Source organism: Marmota flaviventris, chromosome 15 (genome assembly GCF_047511675.1).
Source record: "Marmota flaviventris isolate mMarFla1 chromosome 15, mMarFla1.hap1, whole genome shotgun sequence".
NCBI lineage: Eukaryota > Metazoa > Chordata > Mammalia > Rodentia > Sciuridae > Marmota > Marmota flaviventris.
In genome coordinates this window covers 1,227,657-1,249,654 of record NC_092512.1, presented here as the reverse complement: position 1 = coordinate 1,249,654, position 21,998 = coordinate 1,227,657, and the positions used below count along the sequence as shown (strand labels likewise).

Below are 21,998 nucleotides of genomic sequence, written 5' to 3'. Positions count from 1 at the left end.
GTGTCACCCTGGCTTGTGCCCCAAGTGCAGAGATCCAGGACAGGCTAGGACTAAAAGGAGGTGGGTAGCTGGGGAGCTTGCAGCAGCTGGGCTAGGACACAGCTAGCCAGGTCAGGCCCCCAAGTCTGCCCTTCACAAGTGAGGGGTGCCTAGGAAAGGGAGAGGGGACTGCGTGTTGGTTTTTGAGTTTCTTCACTCCAGGCCCCCACAGGAAATTCTCACACTTTTTGAAAAGGTATCACTTTTCCTGGTGGACAAGAACCCCAGGATGACAGCTCCAACATTAAGTAACCATATCCCCAACACCCTTTTAACCCCAAACCCATTGTGACCAGCAGTGCTGGCTTACAGCCCAATGGGGCACAACTCCAGAACACGACTCATCACATTTTGGACAGCCCAGTTCATAATGGGACTGGGCCAGAGCCAGGTCTCCAGCAGCTGGGGAAAGGGACCCAGAGAGTTAAAGAGGTGCAGCATGCTGCAGATGGTGGGAAGAAGCCAGTGTCAGGTTGACAAGGGGGTTGGTTCCACCTTGTAAAGCAGCAGGGCCAGGACACCTACTGGGATCAGGGACAAGAGGCAGAGCAGAGAAAGGAAAGGGATAGGGGGGTTGCTCTTCAGTAAATGAGCCAATAGGCAATGTCTGGCTTAAACTGCTTCAGACTTGTCACTTGCATCAAAAGCAAAAACAGGTGGAGACCAGAGCAGAGGGCAGGTGAGCTAGGGGTGAGGTCATATGACCACACAAAGCTGTGGAGCTCCCAGTGCTGTGTAGGAGGGGCAGTGCAGGGGCAGAGACCATCAGGGACAAGTGTAGGTCTGGGGCCAACCAAATGACAGGACAGGAGTCAGAGTGCTGAGTCTCAGTCTTTAATCTCTGTAGGGCCTCACACAATGTGTGCTTGGCTCAGATCTTGTTGAAAGCTGCAATGTCGACACTCTGCACCTGTGGAAGAAATGGGTACCATCAGAGGCTCGTTTCCCCAAGGCCCACTCGCTCCAGTGCCTGTGCAGTAGGAGCGCAGTGGGGCTCCATTCAGGGACTCATTCATCACCGATGGGGCAGCAAGTGCAGCAGTGGGATCCCAGGTTCCGCCCAACTGCTCACCACCCCTTGCCCCTTACTCACGTGCTCCTCAAACTTGGTGATCTGCTCCTCCAGCAGGTCGGTGCCCACCTTGTCATCCTCCACCACACACTGGATCCGCAGCTTGCGGATGCCATAGCCCACAGGCACCAGCTGAGAGCCACCCCAGACCAGCCCATCCAGCTGGATGGAGCGCACACAGGCCTCCAGCTGGGCCATGTCTGTCTCATCATCCCACTGTGAGAGAGTGGAGGAAGGCTGAGTGAGCCACCCAGAAACCCCCAGAGCACCAGGGGAGAGCCCACCCCTCTTTGGCCTTGAACCACCACGAAGACATAACTCTGCTTCTTTTGAAGGGCTCTTGGAAACAGCCCCACTTACACCCGCCCGGCCCCAAGTTTCTGTTCTTATCCCAAGATTTCTAATCTTGACTTCCCACCAGGAAGAGTCAGAGGCTGAGGCTGTGGGCAGGCCACGATATCCTGCGGTTGAGGGGACTCCTGCCCTCCCCGAGTCCCTCCCTACCCCCACTCACAGGTTTGACATCCAGGAGGATGGAAGACTTGGCCACCAGCAAGGGCTTCTTGGCCTTCTTCTCTGCATACTGCCGCAGCCTTTCCTCCCGCAGCCGAGCTGCCTCCTTGTCCTCCTCCTCGTCACCGCTGCCAAACAGGTCAATATCATTGTCCTCGTCGTCCTCTGCAGGTGTGGCAGCCTTCTTGGCTGGGGGTTCCACTTGGCGCATGGGAGACACGTGCTGCCACAGGTGAGGAGAGGCTGAGACCCAGCCAGGCCTCTCCTCTCTGCTGACCCTAGGCATCCCAAGGGCCTGGGCTCTGGGTCCACAGGAACTGCCCCCCCAGGTGAGGACAAGCTCCCTCCACCCTGACTTGGGGGTCAGCCTGGGCACCATGAACCTTTCTGGGCCCTACTACCTCACTGCTGACCACAGCAAGAGGTGTGAGCCAGGAGGGTGCTCACCTGGGTTTGAGGGGCTGTGGCTCGGTGGGCGGGCGAGCTCTTCTCCAGCACGCTCAGCCGGGCCTCCAGCCTAGCAATGGCCTGCTGCAGGTCCTGCACCACTGTGGGTACAAGGGGACAGGGTCGGATGGCAGGTCTGGGGTGGGGAGGGACCCAACCATCAGCCCAGGCCTCACCACTTCGCAGGTTCTGGTTCTCTACTTCCAGGCTGGCAATGCGTACAGCCAGCTCGCTGTGGTCTCCACCAAGCCCGCCAGAGGCCCCAGGGCCTGAGCTCTGCAAGGCAAGGGAAGGGGAGCTCAGTGCCCCAGCTGTGCCTAGGGCCCCTCAATCAGCCACTCAGAAGCAGAGTGCCATCCTGGGCAAGAGGCTCAGGATAGTCCTCCCTGCTGAGGCCCACCCTCGAGGGTGTGAAGACCTGTTAACCTCAGGGAGGGTGGCTGCACAGCCACAGTAACATTCTCAGTCAAGCATGAGCACAGGACAAGAAGCAGGGGGCCTGTGGCAGCTGAAACACAGCAGCAGCTCAGGGTTGTCACTGCTCAGTAGCTGGACAGGAGGCAGCAGGACTTACAGTCCCAGGGGCAGCCTGGCTCAGGGATTCAGGGGGGCCGGGCAGCACCACCTTGAGCTGGAAATGGGAGGGGAGAGCAGTTGAGGGGCCAATGGGAAGGAGCAAGCGTGCAGGAGGCCACTAGTCCAGCCCCTTGCCTCCCAACCCTCACCCCCCTCAACTGGGGATTGAACCCAGGACACTCTACCACTGAGCTGCATTCCCAGCCACTTTCATTTTATTTTTGAGGCCTCATTAAGTAGCCCTGCCTGGCCTCGATCCTTCTGCCTCAGCCTCCCAAGTTGCTGGGACTACAGGTATGCACCATGTCAGCCAGAGCTGACCTGTGAAGGTTCCACTTAACCATAGGGCAGGCTCCCCCCATAGGGCCTACCTAGCTTCTAGACTACCTCCAGATGTTGCGGTCCTTAGGCCAAGGGGGCAGGGAACTACATAACAGGTCAGGGGGTGCACGAGTCCTAGCCTAATGGTTCTTGCAAATGGGATGGGATCCTCCAGAAGGATGGGAGGGCCTTTCTCAGGATCTGCTCCACAGCAGAACCTAATCCTTTCAGCAGGAGGCAGGATTCAGGCCTCTGCCCATTGCACAGCACGTGGGCCCCTGGGTCCTATCATAGCTCTTGGGAAGACAGTGAGTGTCCCCCCTGTGGGAGCTGAGTGACACAGAGCAGAATTTGGGCAGGGATGGCAATCAAAGTGAGGCTCAGGAGACCCACCTGAGAGTGGAAGCTAGCTAGAGTGCCAAGGCTGTTTCCAGGGCAAGGAATGGGGCTATGCCCTGGGGACTGGTGCCCATTCCAGTCTGTGAGTGGCAGGGCCTGGGAGCCTGGGGCCTCACCCACCATATGCAACAGGCCTGAGGAAAAGGAAAAGGTCCCTCTGGAAGAGGCACAAGTTAGCACAGGATCTGGGAATGGTCTCACTCTGTCTCCACACAGCCTGGGCTGGCTCCAGGGATGGCCAGTCAGGCAGGCGGGAAGACTTCCTGCAGCCCCAGAGCCACCAGCCGGGTCTGACCCTCTGGATGCTGGAGCTCAGTATGCCTGATTCCAGTGCAGTAGTCTGTGAGGGTCTTCCTGGACTGAACTGGGGTGAAGGGTTGGGATTTAGGACTGCTGAGATGAGATCAGGTAAAAGGCAAGGACAACAGGGAACCAAGGATGGGCACGGTGGCCAGGCCTGTAATCCCAGCTGCTTGGGAGGCTGAGGCAGGAACATCAAAAGTTCAAGGCAAGCTTTGGCAACTAAGCAAAACTCATCTCAAAAAAAGGGATGGGATGTAGCTCAATGATAAGAGTGCTTGCTAGCAAGCCTGAGGTCCTGGGTTCCACCCTCAGCATAGGGGGAAAGAGAGGGAAAAAAAAGTGTGTGTGTTGGGAGAGAAGCCAAGCATGAAGCAGGAACCATCATACAGTGGTGGCACTGCTCCCAGGAGCCCATGTGCCAGCTGTGCCAGACAGACTGGCCCCCAGACTTACCATATGAATGCCATACAAATGCCCAGAGCCTGTAACACTGGCTCACATGGCAAAGTGGATTCTGCAGAGGGCATTAAGGACCTGGAGATAAGGGTAGGCCTAAGGTCACCACAAGGCTTTGTGCAAGAAAGAGGAGCCAGAGGGGAGGCCGGAGTGATGGACAGCTGAAGAGAGCCTGTGCTAAGGCAGACAGAATGGAATTTCTCTAGAGACTTCAGAAGGAACCTGCAGACAGCTAAGACACTGCCTCCTGAGACACATTTCAGACTTCTGATCCCGGAACCACAGGATAATAAATGCATACCATTTTAACCACTAGATTGTGGCAATTTGTTACAGTGCCAGCAACTAGAAAACACAAACAGGCCTTGGCTTCTACAAGGCGGGGGGGTGGGGGTGCTGCTAAAAGTCCCTAGAAATGTGGAAGTGGCTGTAGAATTGGCAACAGTAAGGCTGGAAGGCCTCTGTGAAGCATGACAGAAAAATCCTGGCTCCCTTGAGCAGGCTGTGGAGCAAAAGCCTGGGAAGAGGGTGAGAAGCAGCATCACCTTGGAGAACACTAATGGCAGATGCTGCAGTGAGCTTAGGTGACAGAAGTATGCATCACCAGAGAGGGTAGGGGCATTGGAGGACAGGCTGGCTCCATGTATCAGGCAGGGCGCAGAAAGCAGGACTCCTAGATGAAGGAAGCTGACCTTCCACTGAGATTCCTGAGCCAAGTCTGGAAGGCACAGGTTAGCTTTGTGACCCTTACAGCAAGATGAGGAAAAGAGAGGAAGGACTTGATGGTCTGGGGAATTCACAGAGCCTCGAGACTGCAAGACACTAGCGAGGCGACTCATGCCAGGAAAGCACGCTCTGGAGAGAGCCGGCGGTGGCTGGTATCCAGGAAAGAGACACAAGTCAGAGGATTTACATGCCCACCCAGAGATCAGGAGCTTGACTTATGGCTCTCCTCAGCCAGCTCAACAGGAGCCAAGAATGGGATGAGATGATCCACTGAAGACCTGCAGACCCTGTGGCATACAGAGGGACCCACAAACCTCAAGAAGTTTGTATCAGCAGAACCCCTACCAGCTTGGACCAAAGGAACAGAGACAAGATGAAGTCAAAGGAGGCTGTAGGACCCCAATATTCACAGGCAAGAAGGCTGCTGAAGTCCCTCAGCTACAAGTGGTCTCTGGCAAGATGGTCTCCAGGCAGGGTCCTAAGCCACAGGCTTTCGAACCCCATGCAGTTTGCCTGGCTCAATCCTGAGCTAGCTTGAACTCTTTCTGAATGAGAATTTCTACTCTACACCTGTCCCACAACTGTACCTGGGGAGCAGATACCACAGCACAACTCCCCAAGCCTAACTCAGGTGACCTGCTGAAGTGATACAGTGGACTATGGTAGACATGTCTCCCACCCCCAAAGATAACATAAGCCTGTGAATCTGTTACCTTACATGGCAAAGGGAATTAGCAAATATGACCAAATTCACTTAAATTTTTTTTTTTTAGTATATTTGTTTAGTTATCAAGAGCTATACCACTAAGCCACAGCCCCAACCCCAAGGTTACGTTTTTAGAAGACAAGAAGGGCCAGGCACAGTGGCACTTGCCTATAATCTCTGTGGTTTGGGAGGCTGAGGCAGGAGAATTGAGAGTTCAAAGCTTACCTCAGCAACTTGGTGAGGCCCTAAGAAAATTAGGTAGACCTTGTCTCTAAAATATAAAAGGCCTGGGGTGTTGTTCAATGGTTAAGTGTCCCTGGGTCCAATCCCTTGTACCAAAAATAAAAACAAAAAGGATATCCTGGGGCTGGGGTTGTGGCTCAGTGGTGGAGCACTTGCTTGGCACGTTGTGAGGCACTGGGTTCAATCCTCAGCACCACATATAAATAAAATGAAGGTCTATTGCTAGCAAAAAAAAAAAAAAAAAAAGTTTAAAAAAGGGGATGTAGCTCACTTGGTGGAGTGCTTGTCTCACATGCCCAAGGCTCCGAGTTCAATCCCCAGCACCACCACCACCACCACCAAAAAAAAAAAAAGCAGCAGAGACGGAGGGTAAAAGTGCAGGCCAGAGCCATAAGCCAAGAGTGTGGCGAGTTCTGAAATCTGGCAAAGGCAGGGATGGATGCTCTTAGAGCCTCAGAAGGATCACAACTCTGTGGGCACCAGGGCTTTAGCTCTGACATCCATTTTGGATGTATGGACCTCTGGACCACGATAGAGGGTAAGTTTGTGGGGTTTTGTTTTGTTTTGGTGGTGCTAGAGATTGAGCCTAGGGCCCTGTGCAGGCAAGGCAAGCAACTCTACCAACTGAGTTATATCCCCAGCCCCAAGTTTGGTTTTAAGCACAAATCATGGAGTAACCCATTACAACAGCCAATGGGAAACCGGAACCCAGCCCTCAGGACAGGACATCACCCACATCCCAGAATGAGGCCCTGACTTCCCTAGAGTAGGGAAGCCAGAGCAGCAGATCTGTCCTCCATCTGAAGGGCACACCTTCCCCATCCAGCCTGCCAAGCCAGAGCGGGACAGAGCTCGCCATTCCTCCTCAGTCTGGGGCCTAGAGGCCAAGCAGGTGCCAGCTCTGATCTAAAATGCAACACACCCTGTGAGCCACCGTTCTTTCCCTGGGGAAAGCCACTAGATTGTGGCTTGGCAGACACACACACTCCTTCAGCAGGGAGCAAGCAGGAGGACACAGGCTTCCAGAGTGTACCCAGTGTGTGTCTTGAACCACTCAGCCAGCAGCCCAGGGTTGACACCAAGGGAGTGGCCAGGGTGACCACCAGCAAACAGGTGAGGGGTGTGTGTAAAGGTGGAAAGCAAAAGATCATCTCTGTGGAAGTTTGGGTCCTGCAAGAACACAGCACTGCACGCGGTACCCTAACTTTGATCCACAGGACCAAAACAGTCAGTAGTACCAAGAGGGAAAAAAACAAAACAAAACTGACGTGCGGTTTGGCCGAGCACGAGCCCACGTATATGTGGGCCGTGGGTACTCACTCCGGCCAGGGATTTCTGGATGTTCTCTCTGGCTCTTGCAATGTCGCGGAGGATCACGCTGGCACCATTCTCCTGCAGACAGTGCAGAAAGAACCAGTCTCTCTCTTTTTTGTTGTTTAAACACACACACATACATACACACACACCACACCCACACACACTCCCAAGAATCCTCACTCAGAAAGCAAGAAAGAACTGCACAGAATGAAAGTTCCAGGGGCAGTGAAAAGCAGGATTCAAGGACAGGACCACAGGGTCTCAAGTGCAGTGTCTGCAGCCTGGCCCCCCACTGCCTGGGAGCATCAGAAGCATGCTGTCCTGTGTTGGGGCAGGAGCCAAGAGCAAACGCCACTCCCAGCACCCTGAGAAGAGCTACTTGGCCCAGACGTGCCACTACCCACCCGACCTTGCCAGCAACCTCTTTGCAGGCTGCAGCCACTCCTACTGAGCAGCAGAGCCACCTGGTGGCCCCAAGCATTCCCTCACCTGGCGGGAGGCACCAGCCACAGGCCCATTCATCTGCTCATAGAACTTCCTTTCTGCATCATCGTATTTGAACTTGTCAAACCAGATCTTCTCATGCACTAGAAAGTTTGTAGCCATTTTTCTGCTGGGAGCAGGAGGAGAGGTAAGGTCAGAATGGCTGGGAAAAGGGGGGTCCCAGTCAGTGCGGGCCTCACCTTCACCACAAGCCCCCAAGCCTGAACCACCCTGCCTGGGGAGTGGCCCAGAAGCAACAGGGTGCTGGGTGGGCTGTAACACCCTCCTTCCGTAAAGTCCCAGATGTCAACTCTGGGCCTGCCCAGTCCTTCTGGCCCATAGACCACCAGTCCTGGGTGAGAGGCTCCAGAACCCAGGGAAAACACAAGTGATCCTCGGCATGACGACACGAAGCCCACAAGGGCCCTCTGCACATAAGTGGCCACACCAACACATCATCCTCTCCTCCCACCCCGTAAGGGTTTCCCCCAGGGCCTCGATGGGGTCCATAGGCTTGTCCCCTGGCCAGTGGGTCTCAAAGTTGGTCCAAAATCCTCTGGGGATCCCCAAAATTCCTCTCCTCCTCCTCCTCCTCTTCTTCTTCTTTTTTATAAACAATTCTGGGGATTAAACTCAGGGCATGAGTGCCAGGCAAGTGCTCTACCACTGAGCGACATCCCCAGCCCTAAGGTGCTCCCTTTCAAAATCAGTCAATTTCTGCAGCTGAGGGCAGAAGCAGCTGCTGCCATGAGAACACAGAACTCTGACCCAGACAGACCAAGGGAGACTGCAACAAGGTAGAACAAGGCCACTCTGCTTTCTGAATCATCTTGCTACAGGAAAGGTATTTTTGACAACATGTTTTGGGCACTAATGTGCAAAAGCAAAGCAAAAAGCTTTTTTTTCTTCAGTAAATATATACTTTTGGTACTTGTAATTTGCTTTAATAGCCAAAATGTAAACATCAATAGATACAAAAGCTCTTCAGGGTCCCAAGACCAAAAAGTTTGAGAACCACTGCTCTGGCCAAATCCAGCAAACTATGGCCCACAGGCCATGTCCAGTCCCATCTCTGCACGCCAGGCCTCACTGGGTCTCTGGCCCTTCAGTTTATCTACTCTTTTTCTCCAGCTGTCCTGCCAAGTAGTACAGACAGACCTGTCTGGCGCTGCCATCAATTCTCTGTGCCAGGGACCCCATACTATCACTGGGCCTCACCAAGTGCCCTCTCCCAAGAGAAACAACCCTGCGTCTCCTTTACTGCCCTCACCTAGCACGACCTGGCATGCAGCCAGGTCACCAGGACAGGTAGGTGCAGGCAGGAAGTTGCACACCTTCCCCCAGCACACAGGGCCCAAAGGGTATTGTTCCTAGGAGGCCCAGGCAACTGGTTGAGACCCTTCATATTCCCTCTGTGTCCACCCACCTCACCCATCATCTGCCCAGGTCCAGCAGCTGTGGACATAGATGCATTCTATGACCAGGCACTGACCCAAACCCCAGGCCTCCAGCCTCCACTGCTGGGTCTATGTCCACCTATCCTGGAACAAGGCCACTTGGTTCCCAGGCTGAAGGTCTCCCTCCGCAAGGAGTCCTTTAGACAGAGGCTGCTAGACGAGCCACCAACTCTCGATCTGATGCCCACCTTACCTCAGAGGCAGGCACACCCAGTGGCCGGGCTTGCCACCATGGCCCCCATACCTCACCAGGGTATCTGCCCAATGATGACATCTTCCCCGACCAACCTCAACAGTTTAGAACTGCCACCTCCAGGACAGACACACCAGCCTTGCCCGCCCACCCCACATTCAACTTGGCCGGGTCCTCAGGTAACTGGAGTGCCCCCACCCAGGGGAAGGGTGGGGAGGGAAGCATGAGGGGCCCAGGCCGGACTGGGTGCCCAAGAGCACAGGTCTCCTACTTGGGTCTCAGGCTGGACATGGATGGGCCAGAGCGGGGCCCAGTTCGGTGAGCCAAGGAGGCGGCCTCAAGGCGCCAGGCCATGCGCAGGGCCTCGGCAGCATGGTGGCGGCACTCAGCGCTGTCGTAGGAGGGCTTGCTGAGCCAGGGGGCCTCAGCATCCTTGTGCAGGAAGTACCAGTAAGGCAAGGCGGAAGGGGCCTCCCCATCAGCCCGCCGTGGCCCGGCCCTCTTGCTTCCTACGGGGTTGCGGCCCCGCCGGTCTCTGCGGCCCCGCCGGGTGCCCTCTGCCTGGCCAGCTCGCTCCTGTAGGCGCACCTTCCCGGGAGGATGGCCATCAAACAGGGCTTCATAGAAGCCCCTCTCGGCAGCATCATACCGGGGCTTCTCCAGCCACACCTCCCGGACCAGTGCCTGTAGGGTGCCCAGAGGAGGCTGGCCGTTGGCTGGTGGGCTGGGCTGGTGAACCAGGGCCAGGCTGGGAGTGGCCAGCAGCTGGCCCGCATCAGGAGCCCCCAGCCTGCAGCTCCCCTCTGCGGTCAGCAGCAGGCTCTGAGACCGCTCCACAAAAGCTCGCTCGGCCTGGTCAAAGGAAGACTTGTTGACCCAGACTCCCCAGGTCACGTGGTGACAGGCCACCTGGTTCCCATGTGTGCAGGGACCCCAAGGGGCCAGGGCAGGCAGCTGGGCTGCCTGGGCGGCCACATCTGCCAGCCTCTGGCGGTAGGAACTTTCTGCCTGGTCGAAGAGTGGCTTGTCCAGCCACACGTGATCGGCTGAGAGGCCCACGAGGGCCAGGTCCACCTGGCCGAGCCAGCTCTTAGGGGAGTGCTTCCTCTTCTTCTGCAGGGGCTTCTTGCTGTCACGGCTCTTCCTGGGATCGCTGCTGCTGCTGCTGGTATCGGGGGCCCCTGCCTCGCTGGCCTCCTCGGTGTCCTCCTGACCGGGCCCGTTCACGGCTGGCACCTGTGTCAGGAGCTGCTGGGCAGAGGCGGCGGCTTGCGTGGCCTCCCGCTCATGGAAGCGCCGCTCGGCCTCCTCATACTTGTGCTTGTCCTCCCAGACGGTCTCCAGGGCACAGGAGGCCTTCCCGCTCCTCATCTTCGGGCGCAGCATTAAAAAGCAAGCACAAGAAGGCAGTTGCAACACAGCAGAGGCACCTGCCTCCCAGGCCCTCCTCAGCCTGACAGGCAGAGGTGGGCAGGAGACCTGGGGCAAGGACTGGGTGGGGCACCTCCCAAGGGGCTCCATGAGAGGACATGCCGAGGCTCAGAAGTCAGACCCTTGTGGGGAGCTTTTGTAAATAAAAACCAGGAGACATACATACACATCTATGTATGTGTGTACCTGTTTTCACTGCCAAAGTTGTCTTTGCTAACTCCACAGGCCCCACGGCCCCCTGAAAGGAATCTAGAGAACACTACTTCCAAACCTGCCACAGAACCCTCTTCTCATGGAGCCTCCAGGTAGGTTGCAGACGAAACAGAAACAGCTGTGCTCAGACTTGACTTTCATGTGAACCCCCATAGTCTTCTAGTACAAGTATATTCCATTAAATATTTGAGAGTAACTTACATTAATTAACTACTCCCCGTTTATCTGAACTGAACTCCAACTTGACTTCCTGGGCGTGTGCTAAACCCGGCTGCCCACCCTGGAATAGCTGGTATTGCACTTCACAGAAAGGCTGCTGCGGCTGCCCATCACCATGCCACCTGTACTGCCACAGCCTCACCACTGCCCCACCCAGGGCAGCCGCCTGTCCAGTACAGGGACAGGGATCTTAGCAAAGGGACCTGACTGACCTCACAGGAGGGGTGGGTGGCTGGGAGCAGAGGTCAAGTGTCCATCCCCAAATGATAACATCAACAGGACACACCAGGGAGGGTGCGAACAACTGGTCCTCAAGGGAAGGAACCAGAGCCCAGGCTGCTCAGCCAGCTGTCACTATGTCCTCAGTTGGTACTGTGGCCAGTGGAGGCAAGAGTCATCCCTGGGGGCTTCAGCCTTCTTACTGGCCTGGGTGTTCCCTCAAGCTGTGCGAGACAGGGCCCTGGGTCTGATGCATTCACCAGCAGCCACATGATGTCATGCCCCTGCTGCCCCAGCATCCTTCCAGGAGCACAGAAGCCCACAGTCTGCCCCCAGGTACCGTGCCATGAAAAGGGAAGGCCACAGAGACTCTGCCAGCCAGCCCAAAAAGCCAGGAGGCAAGTTGCTCAGAGGATGTAGGTAAGCATCGGCCATGTGCTCAGCTGCCCTGCCCCATAGCCATCTCTGTCTGGATTCCTTCTAAGCCAGATTCAACTAACAACCCACAGAAGCTGACTACAGATAGGGGCACCACTGCCCCACTGCTTCTGTGGGTCTGCAGGGAGCAGCCTAGGGGAAAACAGACTTGACGGGTTCCAGGACCTCTGTGTAATCATGCTACCTAATGGTCCTCACCCAGGAGGGCAGCAGCCTGTGGCTGGACAGCAAACCTAAACCACTGTCCAGGACCCTTTCCTAGTATCCACAACAAAAATCACAGTCTGACCTCCCTTGTCCTGGGGGTGCTTAGTTGTCTAAATTCCACCCATGTAGTAGACTTCAGGAAGCCCTGCCTGTCCTATCCTGACACCCACTAGGCTCCCTCCATCACAAAAAGGAGACCAGGAGCCATAGAGATTCAGACAGGGAATCCCTGGGCCACCCCTCACTCACCAAGGCCAGGCTGCCAGGGCAGAGGCAGGGGTGAGTGTGCAGCCCGGAGCCCAGGAGGCAGGGCACTGTGACATCACCCACTGTTGCCAAGAGGCAGCAGAGTTGGCCTTGTGTGTGTCAACGCAGCAGGGACTTGTCTGTTCTCTAACCTCCCCAACATCAAACCCCTAGGACCCACCAGCTGCTCAGCACCCATGGAGCTGATCCCTGTCCCTTCAACAACGCCCACTAAGCTGGCCCCAGAACTCACACCCTGCCAAACCTTACTGACCTAAATGACCCAAAACCAGGACCTAGGGGCTCTTCCTGGGGCAGGAGCTGCAGTTCAACGAGGGGAAGCCACCTCCAAGGTACATGCCAACAAGGAACACTTCTTAAGGCCACATCTTCACATGTGGCTGCCAATACCCTGCAGGGGGCTGCATGCCACCTGCCTGTCCCAGGCCAGGACCCTGCTTAGTGCCACACTGCTGCCCCCCGCCCTCCAGCAAGCCCAAATCCTCACGGGCAGCAAGGGGATGGCTGGGGGGCTCCCTGGCGCAGGAGAAGAGAGGCGGTGCACCAGACAGGTGTACTTACTTCTGCTTTGGCCTCCTAGGACAGCATGAAGGAAAAGCATCAAGGTTAGAGCAGTGGGAAAGCCAGCCGTGCCAGGCAGCAGCTGGGGCAGCCCGAGCAGGCTGGATGGCCTTTCGGAAGCTGCTGAGGTGACATGGGTCAGAAGGTGAGCATTGAACACACCTGTACCACCCAAATCCCAGGCAGCTGCCTGCACACTTGAGGCAGCCTCACCCCATCATCCCTCAAAACACAGCTCTTATGTCGGCTGCATGAGATCAGCTATTCCCTGGAGCACACACGTACGTACAAGACCACAGCTGTCCGGAAGGTCAGCCAGGAACAGGAAGCAACGAGGTTCTTGAGCACCAGCTGCATCCCTACTCAAGGTGGCCCTTCTGAGGCTCATCCAGGCAGCAGAGCTTGCCAAGAGAATGAAGCACAGGGAAGAAGGCCAGCTGCCAGACAAGGGAAGCGGCCTGAGCAGCTCTTGCTCCACTTAGGGATGCAGGCTGGACTCCTGCCAAGGTCTCTCCTGTGAGAGGTGGAAGGGGCCCAGTCTCGGGGGCGTTCCAGGATGCAGACAGCTTAACGGGCCCTTGGTCCTAGTAAGAGGTGCCCAACAGCCCTGTGGGGCTGTCCAGCCCAGCAACCTGTACAAGAAAAATCTCATAAGAAACTTAACAAATGAATGAGCTCACTGGCGGAGGCAGACGCAGCCTCTGAAGTATGTGTGAGGCCCCATGGCCAGGCCACATCTATTCTGCCGAAGGGAGGATATGGGGTATGGGGCCGTGTCATTTCCTAACCTGGAACCTGGCAGCAGCCCCTGTGAAGGACCCTCCTGAAGTGCTGTGCCCTGAGGAAGATGAGGGCATGACCTGGCACAGCTACATCCACCACAGTGGCAAGGGCCTGGAGGTCTCCCTGTACCAGGGCAGATGGAAGAGGAAGAGAGGGCTCCCAGGCCCTGCCCTCCACACCTTCCATCCTATGGCATGTCACCCCATTCGCCACCCACACTGATGGGCTCCCAGACTGTCCACCCTCCAACACAGAGTGGAAATTCGCTGAGGATGGGGTCAGCTGGTTCGACTATACTCCAGCAACATGTCTCTCTGGGCTGGCCTGAGTCTGTGGATCAGTGCTGTCCAAGAGAATTTTCGACATATTCCTTGTCCAAAAGGGCAGCTGCTAGCACTTGAAATGTGGTAAGGATGCCAGAGGAAGGGGCTTTTTTATTCAGGACAGGCATGCAGCCACGTGGGAAAGAGCAGATCTCTGCATGGGAATGAAGCCTTTGACCTTTTTTCACAGGCTGAAACTCCATAGTACCAAGTTTCTACTAAGATGCTTCCCTGCACATTGGAGCTAACTAAGCCACCCCACCCCAGGCCTGGCCAGCCCCAACAGCTTTCTTGCCTCAAATGCCATCTCTGTCACTTCTATTTCTGTCCCAGTCCACAGTACCCTGGGCTGACCCATCAATCGGCCCAACTCAGCCATGGGGCCTGTTAGGTGCCTCCTGCTTTCCCGACTCTTCCCCACATATACACCTGACTATAAGACAGGTGTGTCCTCACACAGGAATGAGAACACCTAGCTGGGGACAAGAGTGTGATATCTTACACTGTGGGAAAATAAGGCTCCAAGTGTTATGGCCACTGAATGCTGCCAAGTCAGTGAGGTGAGGGGCTCGACACCAGCATTTCACACAAATGCATTTTTTGCAATTCCCAACATGCACATGTCATCTTAGAATTCTGGCACAAGACAAGGGCCCTACAAAGGCTTAATGTCTCATTTCCTGCCCTCAGCCCCAGAAACACTGACAGCAGCAGCAACACCCCAGAGACACTCTCTTCAACCACCAAGCTCTCTTCAAGCACATGTGCCCACCTGTGCTGAGCCCTGCTCCCTTACCCAGCTCTCCAAGGTTTATACTTATCAGGCTCCTCCAGAGGGCAGGAAGCCATTCAGAGTAATCCCAGGCAAGAAGGTACCAGTAGTCTTTCTCCACCCACACCATCCCAGTAGCCCGCAGGAAATTGCTGCTGTCCCTTAACTCCAAGATAAGAAAAACAGCAGCCTGAACTGGTCACCATGCAGCTTAGAAGGGGACCTGCCCTCCTTTAAGAGGTCCTTCTTCTTCCTGGTAGATCCTTGATTCTGCTGACACACAGGGTTGGCTCAAGACCCCTTCGTAAAAAGGCCTAGGAGCTCAGCTGGACCTGTGCCAGGGACAAGGTGAGAAAGCATTTCTCAGGGAAACTTGGGAGCTCCTGTCACATCTGTGTTTTGCCATCTCCCACTCCTAGCCGGGCACAGTTTCAGGAAAGGAAAACCAACAGCTGGAGATCTCATTTCCTTCAGCCTCTGGCAACATTAAGAAGCATCCCTCCCAAACTGGTAGGGAACACCCCAAAGTTTAGCTTCAGCGTTCTTTTGCTAAGAGGGGCCCTTCACTCAATAAGCAACCCGAAGTCCCCCCACCTCACTTGCTCAGCTATAAGTCTCTGCCTTCTCTCTTCTGCTTACGCCTTTTGAAAGTGTTCATTTCCTAGGAACAGCACGACAGTCCCTCTCAACGTCCCCTCTCCACCCAGACCACCTATCTACACCAAAACTGTTTCTTTCGAACCACTCAGCAGAATACATTACTCCTTACTCTCTCGCGTGTTTGGGAACCATCTAAGTCTCGCAAAGGTTGCACCAGTGTCCTCCCCTCTATGACCAGAGCTCGGTGTGCTGTAGGTGTTTTAACACGTGCTGGACGAACGCAAGGATTACAAGCACGAACAACAGCTGGGGCAGATGGGTGCTATGGTTCCCACGAGGACGAAGTCAGACCCCAAACCCAGCGGCCCCACCAATCTCAGGGCGGGTTCCAGGTTGGGCCGCCCGCCACGCAGTGCGTCTGACCACGCGCTCAGCAAGAGGCGCGCGGGGTCTGCGCCCAGGGCGGCCGTCGCCTTGGACCATGTGGCGGTCCACGCTGGCCCACTCGCGCTGGCCCGTAGGGCCTCTCCGGCGCGTGCGCTCCTTACGACGGGGTCGCGGTACTCACACGCCAGCCACCAACACGACCAAGAGGAGGGACCTGCAGCACGGGTCTGCTGAGGAAAGGGCGGGCCGTCCGCGCCGCGAACGGGAAATGGAGCGGGGCGTACCACGACAGGCGCCGCGGGGGACGCAGCTCTGAGCTCACGCTGCCTCGCCGACGGAGCTCTAGGAGTTATGCGCTTTGTAGCTGCCAAGGTACAAGACAGTGGGGTTCTACCCCAGAGGCCTTCTCCAAGGGAGAAATTGGCTCAAAGTGCCGGGGAAAGAACAGCAGCCAGCCCCCCACCCCTCCGCCGTCCACCTAATGGAGACGTCCGCTAGGCCTGGCATATTCGGCGCACGCGCCCAGGGACGGCGCGAGGCGGCCAGCGCGCAGGCGCGGCGAGGCTGGGGCGTGGCCGAGCTGCTGGGGCGGGGCCAACGCGCCTGCGCCGGCTGGGCTGGCGAGACAAAAAGGAGGAACCCGGGCGGCCCCGCCCCTAAGCGCCCCGCCCCGAGCGGCCCGCGGGCCGGCGTCAGGCTCCCGCGCCCCAGCGGTCTGCTCCGCAGCCGCTATGTACCCCGCGAGTCCTCCCGCAGGCTCGGCCCCGCACTTGGCCCCACACTGCGACCTCTGCCCCCCGCCCGGGCGCCTTGCGGAGCCGCCGCGGGCCCCCTTGCCCGCCCCGGACCCCGTCGCGCGCCCGCCGCACGCCGCGCCCGGGCCGCGGCCCCGCGTGGCAGTGAAGATGGCCTTCCGCAAGGCCTACTCCATCAAGGACAAGCTGCAAGCCATCGAGCGCGTCAAGGGCGGCGAGCGGCAGGCCAGTGTGTGCCGAGACTTCGGCGTGCCCGGCGGCACGCTGCGCGGCTGGCTAAAGGACGAGCCCAAGCTGCGCTGGTTCCTGGACCAGCTGGGCGGCGAGGTGGGCACGCAGCGCAAGAAGATGAGGCTGGCCAACGAGGAGGAGATCGATCGCGCGGTCTACTCTTGGTTCCTCACGCTGCGCCAGCACGGCGTGCCACTGTCGGGGCCGGTCATCCAGGCACAGGCTGAGGCCTTCGCGCGCCAGATCTACGGCCCCGAGTGCACCTTCAAGGCTAGTCACGGCTGGTTCTGGCGATGGCAGAAGCGCCATGGCATCTCCAGCCAGCGCATCTACGGCGAGGCCGAGCCCCCGCCTGCTGGATCCGCGCCTGGCCCACCAGTCAAGGAGGAGCCGGCGCAGCCTCCAAGCGGCGGCCCGCTGCCCGACCGGGCACTGGCCGCGCCGCCCCCAGCCGAAGGCGGCTATGGTGACGAGCAGATCTACAATGCCAACGTCACTGGCCTTTACTGGAGGCTGCTTCCGGAGCAGGCTGCACCCCCGGGCACAGAGGACCCCAGGGCGAGGGTCTGTGGCTGGCGCGCCGACCGGGTGACAGTGCTGCTGGCCGCCAACTTGACAGGCAGCCACAAGTTGAAGCCACTGGTCATCGGGCAGCTGCCGGACCCGCCCAGCCTGCGCCACCACAACCAGGACAAGTTCCCGGCCTCCTACCGCTACAGCCCCAATGCTTGGCTCAGCCGCCCGCTGCTACGCGGCTGGTTCTTTGAGGAATTCGTTCCGGGCGTCAAGCGCTACCTGCGTCGAAGCTGTCTGCAGCAGAAGGCGGTGTTGCTGGTGGCCCACCCGCCCTGGCCAAGCTGGGCCACCAGGATGCCCGCCCTGGAAGAAAGCGAGGAGACCCCCAGGCGGTTTGGGCCTGAGCCCTTGGGGCCCCCTGAAGAGCTGCAGACACCAGACGGCGCTGTGCGGGTTCTTTTCCTGTCCAAGGGCAGCAGCAGGGCACACATTCCTGCACCGCTGGAGCAGGGTGTGGTGGCTGCCTTCAAGCATCTGTATAAGCGGGAGCTGCTGCGGCTGGCAGTGTCCTGTGCTAGCGGCTCCCCACTGGACTTTATGCGCAGTTTCATGCTTAAGGACATGCTGTACCTGACTGGCCTCTCCTGGGACCTGGTGCAGGCAGGCAGCATTGAGCGCTGCTGGCTGCTGGGCCTGAGGGCTGCCTTCGAGCCTGGACAGCAGTCAGCCCACCAAGCTGAGGAGGCTGCGGAGCACAGCAGGGCGCTTAGTGACCTCACACATTTGGCTGCTCTGGCCTACAAGCGCCTGGCACCCGAAGAGGTGGCTGAGTGGCTGCACCTGGACGATGATGGGGGCCTCCCTGAGGTCTGCAGAGAGGAAGTGAGCCCTGTCTGGCCCCCTGCATTGGCCCCTCTATCCCCAGCCAGCCTGCCCTCTAGCATGGGGGGTGGAGAAGAGGAGGAGGAGGAGGAGGTCACTGAGCGTGGTGGGGTGTTGGTACCCACTGCAGGGGAGGCTGTGTGGGGGCTGGAGACAGCTCTGCGGTGGCTGGAGAGTCAGGACCCCAATGAGGTGGGGCCACTGAGGCTGGTACAGCTGCGCTCACTCATCAGCATGGCTCGGAGGTTGGGGGGCATTGAACCTTCCCCAGCAGTTTCAGATGACAGTGTGTGACCACACTGACCCAATGGCCTTTTTCCTGTACTCTGAAGGAGAGGCATGCACAGTCTCACATCTCCCTCCCTCTCTTCTCCCTGAGGTGGCCCACCACATGGGCCCAGGGGTTACTGGGTCCAAGCCCAGTCCAGCTTGGAGGGGGTCCTTTGATGAAGTGATGTCCTGCCCCATGGTCCACAGTCTTCTGGGGGGATACCAAAAGAGAGGCCTCAGCTCACACTCTTCCCTGAGCAGTCATACACGTGGGGTTCCCCCTAAACATGCTGGGCACCCAGTCACAGCATCTGAGAGCAGTTGACTGTGCTCTTGCTCTGGCCCCTGTGGGGCTCACACCTTCCTCTCCCCAGCAGGTTATATGTGCACTGGATGAGGCCTCTGCGCCATCGTTCTGCGGCCCTGGTGCTACTTGGTCCTATCATCTCAGTGGAGAAGTAAACCACTTGTTTGCTCTTTTTTTTTTTTTTTTAAACACATTGAATCTGAATCTGTTTTTAAAGGTGCTCTTCAGAGGGGACAGTGAGAACAAGGGCAGTATGAGATGGTCTCTGAGTTGCTCCTGCCCTTGCTCTGGAAACTACAGGCTCCCATCCTCCTGGATCAGAGCCCAGACCCAGTGCCCAGGAGGCCCAAGCCAGTTGCTCACAATGAAGTGGTAAGGGGAGGATGGACTCAGTACTGAGGTTCTGGATGCAGCAGGGAGTGTAGACTTCTGTTCCACTTGGATTCTAAGTCCTTAAGATTTCATTCTCAGCACATCTTTTATTCCATGGGTTTGGCAAGTGTTGAGATTTGGTCCCTGATTGATTCCCTCATTGACCCCAGAACACTGTCTAACCCCAGGGCTTGGATCCACATAACCTACCTCGGAACAGGCCTGGCACTGGCAGCCATCTGGGGACAATCCACAGTGCCTTAGTGCAACCCCCTTGGGCTCTTTTTGCCCCAGCCCCCCTCCCCAAATTTTTCCACTTCCTGATACTGCCAAGGGTGTGACAGAGGAGCTGCTTCTGGGTAGCTCAGTTTGAGAGTGTAGAAAGGGCCAGGTGACTGTCCATCACTCATGCCATTCTGTTGCTCTGTCCAGTTCTAGATTCAGAAGTCTCCCAATGGCCTAGGACTAAGAGGTGCCCATGCCTTTTGCTGCTTTGGCAGAGATGTTGCCCTGAACCCTCATGAGGAGTCTGGTGCCAGGGCTGAGGAGGACCACATGTCCTCACCTGATGTCCTAGTAGTCTAAGCCTTGAACACAAAAACAGTTGGTGAGTGCAGGTGCCTGTGCACAGACATTATGTCCATGGACCAGAAGGGCTGTAACTGACAGTGGAGCAGTGGGAGGAAGTACCTCCCCAGAGCAATTTCCACTCGGGTCTAAGAACAAACAGCTCCTTGGAACTGCCCCAGTCCAAAAAAAAAAAAGAACATGTGCTTGTGTGACACACACATGTAATATTATACATATCTCAAACCTGAGTGCAAGGGAAGGTATGAGAATCTGGGAGGAAGAGAATCAAAAGTCTACCTGTCTAGGTTTAGGCAGGAGCCTCCATCCATACCTGCTGAAGCTCATCTGGCCACCTCCATGTCCAACCTCCTGGAGCCTGCAGACCTAGAAACTCTTTGGTGGTCAGGGCTGGCTAAGGATCTCCAGCCTAAGTAGCTGGGACTGGGCCCCAGGAGATCTAAAGCATTTACACCAGAGCCTTCATATCTACCCAGCACCCAGACTAGGAGCTGGTACCCTGCTCCTCTGGCTCTGCCTCCAGGGCTCTGAGGAAAAGTGAACTTTGGATCAGGAGCATGGTGAGGACTGCACACCGGACCTTAGTGTGCATGCAGACTGGGTAGCCTCAAGTAGCAGCCCTCTTGCTGTCTAAGAAACCAGGGGTGAGGCCTCTTACTTGTTCACCACCTGTCCCATGCCTCTTGAAAGGACACTCATGGCCTGGGAGGTGGTTCTGGTCTGTCCCTTTGGCACCAGATGACCACTCTATAAACAAGCTAAGTGCAGGCCGGCAGGGTTTTAGGGAGCTCCTTAGTGTCTGTCAAGTTGTGGATTTGTGTACTGACATTTGCTGGTCCATGAAACACCCCGAGAGGGCTCAGAAGGTGTTGCCTTGGGCCGGAGATGTTGCTCAGTGGAAGAGCATCTGCCTTGCGTACATGAAGCCCAGGGATGGATCCTCAGCACCACAAAAAAAAAAAAAAAAAAAAGTGTTTTTGTAAAATGGGATACACTGGTGTTCCTGTGGGCCATGGGCAGTTTCAGGTGGTTGTCGCCTGCTTGTGGAGAGAGCTGCTCTGCTCTGATCCCTGGCCCCATGGGCATCCACAGCTATGGGTCTCAGGGACCCCTGGGGCCTTGCAGTGGTGCACAGATGCTTAGCCCCAACCATAGCTCTACCACTGGCTCACAGCCACCCCATTTCTGGGTTTGGCTCTGTGGTAGGGATACCCCAGGGTTCATGGACCCCTTCAGGAGGGCTGCATATCCAGCTGGCCTGTGCCCCACTGCTGTTCGCTGTGGGCTTTCTGAGTTTGCCACCTCTGGCTTGAGATAACATGGCAAGTCACTGGGGAGCTTGAAGCTGCAGTTTCTCCTTGGCAGGTGGCAGCCCTTGGGCTGTGGTAATGCTGGCAGATAGCAGCTTCTGCTTCAGGGTCATTAACAAAGTTCCTGGACTGGGGAAGGGAAGGCATTGTGAATAAAAAGGCAAATGCAGGTTGTTGAAGCCATCACCAAACCACTGTTTTAGGGGGAAGGATATGGCTGAAGCAGCCACAGGCGGTCTTCCCCCAGGCCTCTGCACACTTGGGAAGTGACTGCCTGAACATCAGTTGGGCTGTGGATGGAACAGCATGCTCGGAGAGGGAGAGAAGGGGGAGCTCCCTAAGCTGGGGACATGGCCCTCCAGGAGCCTGGCAATCTGGCCCTCACTGGGTGTGCCCAAGGGTGACACCTGACCCCAGCAGTGTGTCCTCAAGAAGACCGTAGGCATGTGAGGTTCACGCAGTGTCCAGGGACCTTCCTCTAGCACTCAGCCCACTCACAGCTGAGTGCTCACGGCCACATAGCCCAATGGCACTTGTGTAATAAATATGGAACATGTCAACTTCATGAGCACCTATTTCAGTCTTATTTTTGTAACTCTTGGTCCAATGCCTGAACCTGGAACACCGCACAGATTGGGAGGCATAAAAGTTGAGCAGTAGTGATTGAAGAGGGTACCCTGGTCACAGCCAGTTTCCATCTTGAAAAGCTGTAATTTTAGCCTGGCAGCATAAGGCAGAAGAGGATTAGATGGCATGATCACAACCCTGTTCCCCATCAAAGTTTCCCTTCTTGAATAACTAATGTGTCTTTGTTTTGGGCCATAGCTGGGCCTGGGGCTCCATCACAGCCTGCAAAAGTTCAGGACTGGGCAATGGAGAGGTGCTTTCCCTGCCAGGTGTCAGGCAGTGACAGGTGTTGGCTCATACAATAGTGATTCTCTTGGCAGGTGGCTCTTAGGTGGGCTGCCCAAGGAGTTCCTGCTCAGTGCAGCCTACAGAGTGTCTTGGAACCTCAACATGCCCAGGCTTGGTGTGGCCTGATCAGGGTCAAGATACAGGGCAGTGGGTGATCCTGTCTGTACAACCCACATGATAG

At 56.7% G+C, this 21,998-nt stretch overlaps 2 protein-coding genes across 3 annotated transcripts; one reads left to right on the top strand and one right to left on the bottom strand.

Moving 5' to 3' along the window:
- Window positions 1–857: 857 nt before the first annotated feature.
- Eef1d (eukaryotic translation elongation factor 1 delta) lies at window positions 858–10,637 on the bottom strand. Of its 2 annotated transcripts, XM_027951062.3 has the most exons (8): window positions 9,523–10,637; window positions 7,608–7,728; window positions 7,122–7,193; window positions 2,248–2,347; window positions 2,072–2,172; window positions 1,626–1,847; window positions 1,133–1,327; window positions 858–949 (listed from the first exon to the last, which is right to left on the bottom strand). In XM_027951062.3, exons 1-8 carry the CDS (start codon window positions 10,635–10,637, stop codon window positions 911–913), a joined length of 1,965 nt encoding a protein of 654 aa, XP_027806863.3. In that variant the 3' UTR covers window positions 858–910. The 2 variants fall into 2 exon arrangements, with proteins under 2 accessions (XP_027806863.3, XP_027806853.3); XM_027951052.3 differs by lacking the exons at window positions 7,122–7,193; window positions 9,523–10,637 and having other exon boundaries at window positions 7,608–7,731.
- Window positions 10,638–16,349: 5,712 nt separating this feature from the next.
- Window positions 16,350–21,467, top strand: Tigd5 (tigger transposable element derived 5). The gene has a single exon (XM_027950907.3). It carries the CDS (start codon window positions 16,403–16,405, stop codon window positions 18,347–18,349), a length of 1,947 nt encoding a protein of 648 aa, XP_027806708.2. The 5' UTR covers window positions 16,350–16,402; the 3' UTR covers window positions 18,350–21,467.
- The last annotated feature ends 531 nt before the right edge of the window (window positions 21,468–21,998 follow it).

What these genes read in the sequence shown, in the direction of transcription:
- Eef1d (XM_027951062.3), bottom strand. Translation starts at nt 10,637, where the DNA reads ATGCTGCGCCCGAAGATGAGGAGCGGGAAGGCCTCCTGTGCCCTGGAG. An exon ending in CCACAGCCCCTCAAACCCAG is followed by an intron (nt 1,848 to 2,071) that starts GTGAGCACCCTC and finishes CACCTGTGGCAG; the next exon opens with CACGTGTCTCCCATGCGCCA. An exon ending in TCACCAAGTTTGAGGAGCAC is followed by an intron (nt 950 to 1,132) that starts GTGAGTAAGGGG and finishes TTTCTTCCACAG; the next exon opens with GTGCAGAGTGTCGACATTGC.
- Tigd5 (XM_027950907.3), top strand. Translation starts at nt 16,403, where the DNA reads ATGTACCCCGCGAGTCCTCCCGCAGGCTCGGCCCCGCACTTGGCCCCA.